At 39.3% G+C, this 14,054-nt stretch overlaps 1 protein-coding gene across 11 annotated transcripts in view; it reads left to right on the forward strand.

Moving 5' to 3' along the window:
* Positions 1–13,304, forward strand: part of WDR17 (WD repeat domain 17) — a 113,526-nt gene extending 100,222 nt beyond the window's left edge. For 8 of the 11 annotated variants that reach the window (XM_040489850.1, XM_040489853.1, XM_040489855.1 and 5 more), the window contains 7 exons: positions 689–800; positions 3,948–4,089; positions 4,367–4,469; positions 5,531–5,632; positions 9,873–9,971; positions 10,291–10,486; positions 12,612–13,304. In XM_040489850.1, coding sequence (XP_040345784.1) covers positions 689–800; positions 3,948–4,089; positions 4,367–4,469; positions 5,531–5,632; positions 9,873–9,971; positions 10,291–10,486; positions 12,612–12,731 — 874 coding nt within the window. In that variant the 3' untranslated portion in view covers positions 12,732–13,304. Of the gene's footprint in view, positions 1–688; positions 801–3,947; positions 4,090–4,366; positions 4,470–5,530; positions 5,633–9,477; positions 9,682–9,872; positions 9,972–10,290; positions 10,487–12,611 lie in introns of those variants that run through there. The other 3 variants (XM_040489852.1, XM_040489854.1, XM_040489860.1) reach the window with 2 other exon arrangements.
* Positions 13,305–14,054: the final 750 nt, after the last annotated feature.

The following is a 14,054-nucleotide window of genomic DNA, read 5'->3' on the forward strand; positions in this document are numbered from 1 at the left end:
GATTTCCACGTAACGTTTAAGAGAGATGCAAAACACCTGAAATTCGAAACTTAAAATATCTAAGTATTATTCTTTTTTATTGTTTGTTTATTCATTTTTGAGAGACAGAGACAGAGCACGAGTGGGGGAGGAGCAGAGAGAGAGGGAGACACAGAATCTGAAGCAGGCTCCAGGCTCTGAGCCTGACATGGGGCTCAACATCACAAACCATGAGATTTATGACCTGAGCCAAAGTCGGATGCATCCAACTGAGCCACCGGGCGCCCCAGTCAGTATTCTCCTGGTTTTAAAGAGTGGCTTAATCCAGCTGTGGTTGCGGCCATAACAAAAGCTGATGAAAAGTAGCCTTCACAAAGCTTGCTTCATAATTCACTCCACAGGACATATCTAATACTGCTTAGTTTGCTTAGAGAATAATTCTGTAATAGCAAAATTAATTGCAAATATATACAGATTTAAGATTTTTACAAAATTATAGAAATTTCCTAATATATTTTTCCTTCATGCCGTTTGGTTTATCTGTCATCCACGTTTGGAGGTCTTTCATAATTAAGTAGAAGATTAGTATTTTTTATGTTAGTAGAAAACCAAAGGCAGTATCAGAGTTTTCTTCCTTTGAAATAGTTCTAAATGTTATTTTTAGATTTTTTCCTTGTTGAATCAGTTTCCCCCTTTGTTATGTGCATAGGAATTTGGCAGCTGATCTTCTCCTGATGACTCCTGACAATGAACTACAGTTAGTTAAACTCTGTGCTTTCTACCCAGGGTGTACTGAAGAGATAAATGATCTTCATGAGAAGGTATTCTAAGGGTATTACATATTCTAATTTGGAATGCAGTGCTAGGATTTAACTAATTTTAGGTTAGGGCAAATAAAGATTCAGGCAGAGAAACATATGATCCCTCGCGAACCCTTTTATAGATATAACAGAAGTGATAACAGTAAGTGACATTGGTTGAGCTTCTGTGTGCTTGAGACAGTTCTGAATTTTCACATATGTTTGTATTTTACTGAATTCACATGGAAACCCCAAAAAGCAAGGCTCATTGTTCCTATTTTACAGCAAAAGTGAGCTCGGGGAGCTTAAGCAACTGCCTCTAGTTAGTTAGTTAAAGGCAGAGTGTAGACTTGAGCTTTACCACGTCTGACTCCACATCCATCCCACTCTGCCCCTCTGCACCTTAAGGTGCATTTTTGCCAACTTTTACAAATAGGCAGTTTAGGATCTTTAAGAGAGTTAATTATGATGAAATTCACATGCATTGCTTTAAAGTGCTTTTAAAAAATACTCCTTTGTAGAATATAGGAGTTTATGAACCAAGATTATGTATAAAAATAACCAAAATGTTCAACAATAGGGAGATTGTGTATATAAATTGCAGTACATTTATGTATTTCAATGCTTTTCACCCATTAAAAAGATCATGAAGTTCTCTTTTTATTGACATTGGTACAAGGCTATAAAACAGTTCTGTAAAAAAGCAGAATATGAAATACATGCCATATGATTTTCATTTTGAAAATAACTGCACATATTTATGTTAATTATTATATATTTAAGGAGATATATACAGGTCTTTTAAGAAAAATATAACTTACAGTAAAACATTTTTTTGTCTTTAATATGAAAATAGCAGTGTTTTGTTTCACTTAAATGACCCCACTTCATGACCCTTGATTTGTCTGCAGTGTTTAAAAATTACTTTTTAATGTTTATTTTTGAGACAGTGCGAGAGAGTGCAAGCAGTGGAGGGGCAGACAGAGAGAGATACAGAATCTGAAACAGGTTCCAGGCTCTGAGCTGTCAGCACAGAGCCCGACTCGGGGCTCGAACTCACGAACTGTGAGATCATGACCTGAGCCGAAGTCAGACGCTTAACTGACTGAGCCACTCAGGCGCCCCATGCAGTGTTTTGTGGCCCTTTTCATCCAACAGTGGATACTTACTAAGTATTATGATAACACAGATAGAGTGAGCATGTGTGTGCATGAGTGAGTGTATATGTGAGTGTTTGAGCAAGTGTGTATGTGTGTGAGTAACTGTGTGTGTGAGATGAGGGACGATACTTATGAGATGGTAATCATGAACAGTGACCAGTGGGTTGTGAGATTATGGGTGGCCTGACTTCTTTACACACTTTGTGTTCTGTGAAATATTTTCTAAGTGAGTTGTGCTTCACTTTTACAAACATGACAAGTAAAAGCTGTTCCTGTGTTGAAATGAAAATGCAGAGGGAAGGAAGTATGAACCTTACATTTGCTGCATGGTGCTTTAAATATACACCCTATGCCCTGTATGAGGTGATAGCAGCAAGCACTAATGTTGGGGCTTAGAGAGGAGAAATACTTGTCTGTGTTTACACGCTCGTAATGACACAGGCAGGATGGCATTCGCATCGCCTTTTTGTCACACAATCTGAAAGGATATAATTAGACTTTCTGCTCAGACTTCACTGATAACTGTTTACAAAGACTAGTCAGTTAGGTGTAAAGGTGTTACTACTACCTGTGGACAGTTTCACAAGTAATGCTACAAATTATATTTTTAAATATTATCTTAATTTAGATAACTTAGAATTTTAAGATAGGATGGGAATTACAGCAATGGTCATCTTACTCTTATTATATTTTATTTGAGGATAAAATTTCAATAGAAACCATTTTTTTTTATTCCCTTTACTCTTAGAGCATATGTCAAAGTGAAGAACTTTAGCCAGTTGTAATACCTAGTGCACATAGTTGCTCAGTAAATAACTGGCATTTAGTTAATGAAGTTGGGGAAACAATATGAAATTTTATGTATACGAGAGCTCCTTTAATTTAGTTCATTGTAATTTTTTAAGAGAGATTGTGGAATCCAAAATATTCAATTTATATAATTTTTATTTGATTTTTAAGTTTAATTTAAATTCCAGGTAGTTAGCATACAATGTAATATCAGTTTCAGGTGTGCAATATAGTGACTCAGCCCTTCGGTACTCATTACAGCAGGTGCACTCCTTAATCCCAATCATCTGTCCCCCATCTCCAAACCCCCTTTAAACAGAAACTATTGAATAAACCAACCTAGTAACTTAAGGGGACATAAAAGTGAGAGGGAAGAAAGTGATAAACCTCAGAGGTGAGGAGATGGGCAACCTTGCTGTGCGCGAACCGCGCCCTCTGGACTCGTAACACAAAATACCTTTGTGGAAGCACCACATCAGTGGTTGCCAATCCCAGTGAGAAGAAACATTAACTATTTATAGGTGCTGGAAGGGGGACAATGCAGGAAACCCCCGCCTGCACCCTGGAAGCAGGAGAACGTACCTAAGGGAGGAGCAGACTGAGTTTCAACAGGAAAAAAAAATCATTTGAAAAACTGGGGAGTAGTGCTTTTCATTTTCCAGTAATGAAGTTTCCTGGGCTCAAAATCTGCATTTTGTGGCATTTCAGAATGTCAGAGCTAAAAACTTTGAGAGCTTGTAACGTGTTTTGCCTTTCTACTTGAAATTAAGTTGCTCTGTCTCAAAGGCCAAGCAAAATTAAACTCCACAGTGTGTGTGAGATGTCAGAGTGTATTTTTTATGTTTTCTGTATTTAATGTAGTTTCTGACAGTGGTCAGTATATTCTGAAGTGATAAATCTCAGCATGTGTTTTTCTAAGTTACATGTGTGGATACTAATTCCAATATCACAGGATAATTTACTTCTACCTTTTTCATTAAGTATTTGTGTGATGAAAAACTACTGATGCACTTAGGTAATTAACATCTTATTTACTGTTATTAGATCCTAAAGATATTTTCATAAATGTGTGCTTTTAATAAAAATTATCTCACTGACATCTGTTTTGAGCAACTTTACTAGGAAGAGCATAGTAGGCATATTGGAGATATTTAGTACTTATCCTGCTGCGTGTATCCCTCTAAGTTTTAGTAACGTCATTAAACCGATTACTTTTCAGTGCAAGCTACCCACAGTAGAAGAATGTATGCAGTTAGCAGAGGCTGCCCTTGCGGATGGTAATATATTTGAAACTGTGAAGTATTTCTTGTTAAGTCAAGAGCCTGAAAAAGCCCTTCCTATTGGTATTGACTTCATCAAAGGTAAGTTTTCCGTTGGTGGTATCAACTCAAGTCTACTCACTGATTTTAGCCTTTCATTAGTATTGACAAGCAGCCTTAAAGTCAGACACCAGCCATCCTAAATTTAAAAAAGGAAGAGATTGCTGATTGTGTGCTATGGGGACTTGAGAGAGGGTGGATGTACAATACTTGTCCAGATGAGATGGCCAGGAGAGAATTAATTATGTAAGTTAAAAATTGGATGAACATGATTAGTATGATTATTTAGATCATCTCTTATTTGGTTTTGTTTTGCCAGAATGCATCAGTAGCTCAGAATGGACATTGGATACCGTTTACCCCGTTCTTGACCTATTGAGTTATATCCGTACTGAAAAATTAGTCTTGCATACGTGTACTAAGTAAGTGCTTTTACTCCAAAATACATAAGGGAATCTATGTAATGCTTGAAAATGGTTATATTGTTTTTGGTGTTCATATCAAGAAATAAGATCATCTTGGATAGGGAAGTGCCCTTGGAGAAAAATTACATCTATATTTGCTATTCTTAAGAAAAAATACAGAGGTCAATTGGAAACGGAAAAAATAAATTCTCATGGTCCTATTTACTAATACCTAGAGTGTGTATATTTATTTATGTGTACACAGACACATAGACACACACACATGGACACATACACGTACACACACACAGACACACATGGACTCATGAACACACATGCACATGGACACACACACATAGAGACACACATGGACACAAAGACAAGACACACAGACACACATGGATACACACACACACAACACACACCTGGTTCAAATAGGGCTGATTCAGAGCGTTGGGGTGGTCTTAGACCCGAAGTCCTCAAGAAGCTGGTGGTCATGTCTGTTAAACAGCCACTGTGCACAGAGCATACTACTGGGGGAAAAGTGAAGGTGCTAGGGAGTGACATCTAGTTACCAGCCCTGCATTCAGGTATCATGGAAGGACACTCGTCCACAGAACGAAAGTCCCCGGAGATGGTGTATAGTTTGCAATGGAGGCTTTGGGCTATTACTGTTTTAATGGCAGTGCGGGAAAGACGTTGCCACAGCCTGGGAAACTTAGACGTTTCCCCAGCGGGAAATCGAGAGGGTGTGCCCTGTCCTTGCTTAGAGTCTGTAATGTGCCAGGAATTCCTAAATCAGGCCTAATGAGTTCCTTAGAAATTTGCATGAAGAAACGGCCAAGGGATAGAGGAAAACAAGGAGCCAAAAGTTAAAACATTACTTGTGCTGTAGCATAAATGTCTGAAAGGGACTCAACTCATGAATAAAACATCTTCAAGTTGAGAAAATTTTCTAAACATATTTTGCTATAAATGTCACCCATCAAAATACAGAGATATAAGCACGGTAACTATATATGTGAGTAATGTTCTATACCTCAAGTTAAAAGAATTTTAAAAACTATATTCTCTTTTAGAGCTCGAAATGAATTGCTCATCTTATGTGGTTATATTGGTGCATTATTGGCCATCAGAAGACAGTACCAAAGCATTGTTCCAGCACTTTATGAGTACACAAGGTAAAAATGATTTCTCTTCTGGTATGAAATGAGAGACATTCCTTTCCCTAAGGTTTTAGTCCCTAAGTGTGTCCAGAAGGCACCAGATACATACTGCATGTATCCGTTTATTCATCCAGTATGTACTTTATAATAAAGCAGCAATCAAACTATATGAATTAGAAGTAAATTAGGCTATAAATAATCAAAATCCTAATTGTAGCTTAAACGTGTGGGGTTTATTGGTCTTCTGTCGAGACATTTGGGGTCTCCACATTCCAGGGCCATTAGAGCTGCAGCCAGAGTCCATTGAGGACCTGAATTCTTCCCTTCTTTTGACACTGACCTCCCTGGTTTCCTTCCACTTGCTTGAACTACCTGGTGACAGGGTCATGTGTATTATGTCTGCAGTCTAAGTGGGAAGGAGAGAAAGGTGACAGGATGGGGACCCCAAAGGATGAGGCCATGTGACTCAGGAAGGAGAGGTCCCCTTAGGCTGGCATCCTACCGACCGGATCTATGGAACCCGAATTTTAAAAGAAGAGGAAGGTGCCCCTGGATGGCTCAGTCAGTTAAGCAGACTCTTGATCTCAGCTCAGGTCATTCAGGTCATGATCTCACAGTTTGTGGGTTCGAGCCCTGTGTTAGGCTGTGATGCTGACAGTGTGGAGCCTGCTTGGGATTCTCTCTCTCCCTCTGTCTCTGTCCCTCCCCTGCTTTCTCTCTCTCTCTCTCTCTCTCTCTCTCTCTCTCTCTCTCACTCTCACTCTCACTCTCACTCTCACTCTCACTCTCACTCTCAAGATAAATAAAAATAAACTTAAGGGGCACCTGCTGGGTGGCTTAGTCAGTTAAGCAGCTGACTTCATCTCAGGTCATGATCTCTCAGTCTCTGAGTTCGAGTCTTGCATTAGGCTCTGTGCTGGTCGCTCAGAGCCTGGAGCCTGCTTCCGATTCTGTGTCTTCCTCTCTCCCTGCCCCTCCTGTTCTTGCTGTCTGCGTCTGTCTCTCTCTCTCTCTCTCTCAAAAATAATAAACATTAAAAAAAAATAAAAATAAAATAAACTTTAAAAAATACATTTAAAAATTAAAAAAAAAAAAAACCAGAGCAAAAACTGGGTATTTTACCTTTCCGATCTCTATAGTAGGAAAAAGCAGAGTAAAGAGGATTTGTGAATAGTGGGTAAGTCAGTATTTTCTAGTTGGGTGTACCCTTCCTGCCAGACTCCTGTATCTTCTGACAGCTTGCTGAATGTTGGCCATTGTGCTTAAAACTTGTTATAATCAAAAAGAAAGCCCCACAGTGCCTTCCCCACACAGCATTTCCAAGTTGACCGGTTTGCTAAGCGGTAGAGTAGCTGACCCCCAACAGTGCTGAGTGTGAGACTAAGCAGTTGTCCTGAGGGCCTTCACGCGGGCAGAGATTCTGAGACAGGCAAAGCTTTCTCTTCCCCCCTCTTCCTTCTGGTCGCAGAGAAGGTCCTGCCTATATGGAGGGCCCCCACCCAGAGCAGACCAGGCAGGGGGGCAGAGGGGCCACTGCTAGGCACTCAGGGAAAAACCTACTTCTGTGCAGGCAGCAGGCCCAGATGTGAAAGCAGCTTTTAATAATTTGAAAATCTGGGAGCAATAGGGTTGTATGTACCACATGGAATTAAAATCTATTTAATGAAATATATTCATTTAATAAATATGACTTGGCTAATGAAAGTAAAGAGAGAGAAAATGGTCCCTTGAAATAATATCAGAAATGAAAGGAGGCTTTTGTAAGGCTGAAGAGACCTGGGAGAATGTGTCTGAGAGAAACAGTTGAGAAGGAGAAACTTAAGGCCCTAATTGGAAAGAACTTCCCTGATTATGGTGTCTCTTGTCCTGTGCTCACACTGCCGCCTTGCCCTCAGGCTGAGTCCCCAGGCTTGTTCCTTCCTCTGCTTCCCAGCTCCCTCTCGGTCTTCTTCCTCCCCTCCCCTCCCCTCTGCTCCCCTCTCTGTACTCTGTCCTTCAGAAACCTGGCCCGTTCTGTAGCTCTACCTTGCCAGTTATTGTGACATCGCTCTGTGGCTCACTGAACCCTGGCTTCAACTCTGTGTGCTCAAAATGAACATCCTCTTCCTTCTCAAACTGCTGCTTCTCCTGTGTCCCTTCTTTTGACTATGGCGTTCTATTTCTGCCTCCCAGAATTTAATGGTGAGGGTCACGGGTGTTTTCTCTGACCGCAGTAAGGGTCTGCAGTAACTCCCTCCCACTGTAGCCCTGCATCTGGTCACCTGCTGTCTGGATCACTGTCCTCCTCCTGCTGCCTGCCTGACCCCACTGTGGCTTCTGCCTTCCTGAAGCACTGCCCTTCCTCAGCGCCCTCCGGGGCTCCCCAGTGTCCATCACAGAACTTCCAGATTCTTAGTCTGACGTTAAAGGTCTACAGAAATAGGGTTCTGACCAAGCCGTCCACCTTAGCCTTCTCTGCGTTCTCCACTGTGGTCAAATGGAATTACTTGTGACCCCATATGAATGGAAGCTTTCCCGCTGGTAGTTTCTCAGTGTCTTGTTTTCTCCTCACGCTTTAACACTGCTTTGCATATAGTAGATCATCAAACACTACTGGCGGGAAAGTCTTGTCAAGTGCCAAATTGTAGACACGGAAGGCACAGTGTTGAGGGAATTCATTTTGGAGCTAGCCACGTTGTCAATACAAATTTTAAGTTCCGTAATTTTGGGGGTTGCCTGGGTGACTCAGTTAAGCATCCGACTCTTGATTTTGGCTCAGGTCATGATTTCACCATCGTGAGACTGAGCACCACCGTGGGGCTCAACACTGGGTGTGAAGCCTGCTTGAGATTCTGTCTCTCCCTCTTCCTCTGCTCTCCCCTTCTTGCGCTCTCTCAAAAAATGATCTTAAGTTCAGTAATTTGGGGTTGAAGAAAATGATAACTTACTGATTTGAGATAGTATTACTATAGTGTTTGGCGTGTGTAGGTGGAGATGTGTGCCTTTTTCCTCACCAGATCTTATTAGGTCCCAGCAGAATGAGGACAATTATTTCTAAATTTTTTTTTTCAACGTTTATTTATTTTTGGGACAGACAGAGACAGAGCATGAACGGGGGAGGGGCAGAGAGAGAGGGAGACACAGAATCGGAAACAGGCTCCAGGCTCTGAGCCATCAGCTCAGAGCCCGACGCGGGGCTCGAACTCACGGACCGCGAGATCGTGACCTGGCTGAAGTCGGACGCTTAACCGACTGCGCCACCCAGGCGCCCCCAGAATGAGGACAATTAGAGGGAGTAACCGTAAAATGTACATTACAGAATGGCTTACCTGTACTCTTAAGTTCATCTGTAAGGTCTTACATTCTGTTTCTTTCTATCTCCCAAACAGCTTTTGCTTTTAAATGTCCCATAACTAGTTCCTTGAAAAGCACACGGAGTCTGTGACTTAGTATAGAAACTAGGACTAATAATTCTTTATCTAAAGCCTCCTAATTAATACCACATATACCTGTTTCCAGTTTTCCTTATGCGGATGTGATGGATCACTACTGTGGCTGTTTTCCTGCTTTTTCTCACCAGTCTCTGTCTCTCAAGAACTGAGCATTTCCATTCCTTTCCGCTGGTTGACATTCTGCTCTAGCCATTCTCCCACTTGTTTTCTTACTCTTGATACTCATTTGTAATTCAGACATGCACCACCTCCCACCCCTGCTGTGTGTGGCTGTTATCCAGCATTCTTGGCTGGACCATCCAGTCTCCATAGTTTGTTTGGTCCTTCATTTGTTTATTTCCTTATTTATTAGTTTTACATTTTATTTTTTTTAAGTTTTTTTAAAGTTCTATTTAAATTCCAGTTGGTTAACATACAATGTAATATTAGTTTCAGGTGTACAATATAGTGATTCAGCACTTCCATACATCACCCGGTGCTCATCACAGCAAGTACATCCTGAATCGCCGTCACCTGTTTCCCTCACCCCCCCACCCCCTCCCTCGCTAGTCCCTTTTTCATCCGCTCGCTCAGACTGTCATCCAACCAACAGTGTTGAACGTCTTTAACTTTCCAGGGAACTTGAAGGCCAGATATACAAGTAAGCGTGCGCGCGCGCACACACACACACACACACACACACACACACACACACACACGCATTCGTGTATACACGTGTTTTTGAACAGTAGTTATTAAATCCAAAATGGCAATTATTTAAAGTTCATTTGCTTTCTTTCATATCTTAGTCTTGGAAGTCAGTTAATTTCTGTTCCACATTTCAGTCAGCTGTTAAAACGTCGGGTGGTATCAGTGCCTTTAAAAATTGAGCACCTCTCTGAGGAATTGGATGCGTGGAGAGCTTGCACACGGTCCACAAGCCGGTGAGTGAGGACAGTGTAAAAATTGGGATACTGAGGTGTTAATATTATACACAAATTTATTGAAAATGTGGATTGGCTCACTATTAATCTTTGCCGAAAAATGAATCTTGGTTTGGTCAGCGTATATTCCGTCATCATTTACAATCCTATTGTTTTCTGCCTTTTCAAAGTACTTCGTTTTACTATAAATTAAGCCTAAAGTTAATTTGCCATCATCTCTAATGGGGACTAAATAATCATCAGGGACTGTTTCTAACTTAAACCTTAATAATTCTGTGGTTGTATGAAAATGAAAATGTAATATCTGTTGAAAATATAGATCACCAGAAGAATCTCCATATACACCCCCTTCTGATTCACAAAGAATGGTTTATGCAACTTTACTAAAGAGACTACAAGAAGAACCACTCAAAGGAATTGTTGGGCCAGATTATGTGACTGGATCAAATCTGCCCAGTCATTCAGATATTCACATCTCTTGTCTTACGGGATTAAAAATCCAGGTACAGCCTAATGTAAGGCATAAATTGTTCATTTCCATTATTTTCATTTGTTCAGTCTCTCAAAACAATATGGTCTTAGAATAAGCATAATCTGAATAAAAGTCGGTACCTATAAATAAGACTGGTGACCCCTGAGAAAACACTGCCCTTAATGCTATATAGTTAGTATGAATGGTCATTTGCTCCTTAAAATAAATTCAGAGAGATGCTCCTTGTATTATCATGAAAGCAATTCATGTAATAGGTATACTTAGTAACAAATGTTTACAAATACATAGAGATCATATCCTTTGGGAAATTAAATAAGGGAGACAAAGCTACAATCAACATAGTTATAAATTATAGCTAAATAGATTAAAATTAACTTTATATTCTCCATTTGTGTTTTATAAACACAAAGACATTAAAAACTGGCAGGTGTGTGTTATCGATATACTGTATATGTTCTTAGAGTGACTTCCTGAATTTTTCAACAGTTACAAATTACTGGGATCCGTCACAAGGGATGACTAATTCCTGAGGAAGGTCCCTAACATACAGTCAAAAGTAATGATGGTGAATCATTCCAGAGCCTCCCAGTGTGACCCAGGCGTGCTGTTTTCTCCAGACAGTGGAGAGGCCTTCATCATCTCAGAGTCAGGGCCAGGTGTAGGTGTCCACGTGAAGTCAACAAAGCTGAATCCATACAGAATGCGGATTGAAACTACAGTCTGGACTGAAAGAACACCACCTTCCAGAAGTGTTCACATTTTACTCAGTGGATTCTTAGATTTCTCATGGAATGTGACTAATTACATTTCGCATACTGATATGCCAGGTCAATGGGGACAGCTGCTTTTTTGGAATAACCATTTAAATTAAGTAGCTTGCTGCTAATGTAAACCCTAACCATAGCTTGACTTGACACTATAAGTTTATGTAAGGAATATTTAACTAATATATTTCTGAAAAAACAGGACACTGACGTGCATAGTTTTTATCCACTTCCATTCAGAGGTCAAGAATCAAAGCAGTACATTCAGTAACTTATAATTAAGAGCAAAAAGATCATGCAATATTTAGAGTTTATCTTCAGCGCTAGTCGCGGCCCTCCCTGTGCCATTTGTCGTGATACCTTCAAGATCTTTTTCTCCATCTGCAGTAGCCACGTGGCCCAACACATAGGCTGCCTAACCTCTCCGCACCCAAACCTGCATTAGGAAAAGACCTACTAATTATCTTACACACACTGAAGTGCAGATGACTAATGGAGATGGGGTGCTCCTCTCCCAGGATACTTCTGTTTCAACAGAAAAGTAATATTCTGGTTAGAACTATGAAATTTCAAGTGCCTGTAGGTAGGTACTTGAGAGGTACTTGAGAGTAGGTAGGTACTTGAGAGTAGGAAGCTCTCTATTTCATGTGATGGATTTTCCAGTGTCTCGAATAATTTACTAACAACAAGCTGTACCATTTGAAATTGTGATAAAAAATCTGATAACTTTAGAAGATAATTAAGGAGATAAGTTTTTATTCCAATTTGTGTTTTTTTAAATCATGCTTTTCCTTCTGAGAGCTAGGAGAAACAGATTGAAAGATTTCTTTCCATTTGGTGCTTCAGAACTATCCTTGACATGCAAAGTAACTGACATAGCTAAATTATAAATATGCTAGTAAATCGTATGATTGACAAGATTTTAAATTATGTAGACACATCTACAGCAACATGTTCTTTGTCTTCTAGAGAGCAGGTTCAGAGCTTCTGGTCTGAATAATTTCCCCAGCTGTATTGATGCAGGCCATCTGATTAAAATATATTTAAGTCTATGCTAGGCATGTATGCCTTTATAAAATGTTTACTTTGTATTAATAGATTAGCACTACCTGTCGTTATTGGTAGCACTACTGTATTCAAAGAACTTAAGTTATAAAACTAAATTCTCTTGTGAAAGGCATCAGGGCATATTAAGATATTTTAAAATTTAGGGATATTTGTAGCAGTTCAAAAAAATCGGATTTTCTCATATTTTAAAAATTCCCATTAGCGATGCCTAAATATTGCCAGTAGTTTTTTATCAGAGTGATTCTGTTTCTGGAGGTTGAAAACCATGTTAGACATTTATAATCTCATCGTCTCTCTCCTCAATTCTGTGTGCAGGGCCCTGTATTTTTCCTTGAAGACGGGAAATCTGCTATCTCATTGAATGACGCTTTGATGTGGGCAAAGGTGAACCCATTCTCACCTTTAGGGACTGGAATACGACTCAACCCATTTTGACAGGTTTTTCTCCATGTTTAACTGTTTTTTAAAAAAGACCTTTTGTGGGTTAATATTACCTTAACTTTTGTTGTGCACAACCACAGGTTGAGGGGAGAAGGGGAGGTGGGAATAACAGTTGACTTAATTCATCAACTTCAAAAAATAAAATAGTTATGTAATTTCAAGGAAAAATAGGTGTATTCTTTATAAAATAGAGTAGCCATATTTGGGAGAAAGATAATATTTAAGTTATATAAAAGACCGAAAAATATAAAAGAGCATATTAAAGTTTCAGAAAGCATAAAAGGTACCAAAAGACTATATTTTTGAAACTTTGAAACATATAAAATAACACAACAGATAGAATAGTGCTTGACATGTAGTAAGTACTTAAGGAATATTGGAATATCAACATGTAACTAAGGTATATATGACTGATCTTCGAGTTAACAAACACCTATATTGTCCTCTGTAAAATATATAGTAAACCACTAGTTTTAGTTCATATTTAATAAAAAGTTTCCAGTTACGAGCTTACTGCGTGTCAATAAATGGATACACAGTCAAAATACTTACGAGTTTTATTTTTTAAAAAAAGAAGGCATTACCAAATGTTTTAACTGAAATTAAATGTGCAAGTATAAAGGACTAGGTTATGTAGGCATAACAGAAATTGACGCATGAAAAACACAAATGCAGTTAAATTGGTCTGAGAATTTACATTTGATGATAATTGACTATTTTAAAAGATATTTGATATGTATGGATATTAGTTTTGATTATGCATTTAATATTTACAGTAATCTCTAATTGATTTATATGAACTTTCTATAACATTTATTTGATAAATTTAGTTTCAAATTTTATGAGTAAATAGGATATTAGTTAAAATTTGGGGTATATTATAAATTCAAGTTTTTAAAACATTTATTAAAAGAGTAAAACTAGGGGCGCCTGGGTGGCGCAGTCGGTTGAGCGTCCGACTTCAGCCGGGTCACGATCTCGCGGTCCATGAGTTTGAGCCCCGCGTCAGGCTCTGGGCTGATGGCTCGGAGCCTGGAGCCTGTTTCTGATTCTGTGTCTCCCTCTCTCTCTGCCCCTCCCCCGTTCGTGCTCTGTCTCTCTCTGTCCCAAAAATAAATAAAAAACGTTGAAAAAAAAATTAAAAAATAAATAAATAAATAAATAAATAAATAAATAAATAAATAAATAAATAAAGAGTAAAACTATTGGGGCACCTGGGTGGCTCCGTCGGTTAGGCGTCCAACTCCTGATTTTGGCTCAGGTCATGATCTCACGGTTGTGAGATCAGGCCCCACTTCAGACTCTATGTTCGGTTCC

This window comes from Herpailurus yagouaroundi, unplaced genomic scaffold, assembly GCF_014898765.1.
Source record: "Herpailurus yagouaroundi ecotype Mexico unplaced genomic scaffold, PumYag 181, whole genome shotgun sequence".
Lineage (NCBI taxonomy): Eukaryota > Metazoa > Chordata > Mammalia > Carnivora > Felidae > Herpailurus > Herpailurus yagouaroundi.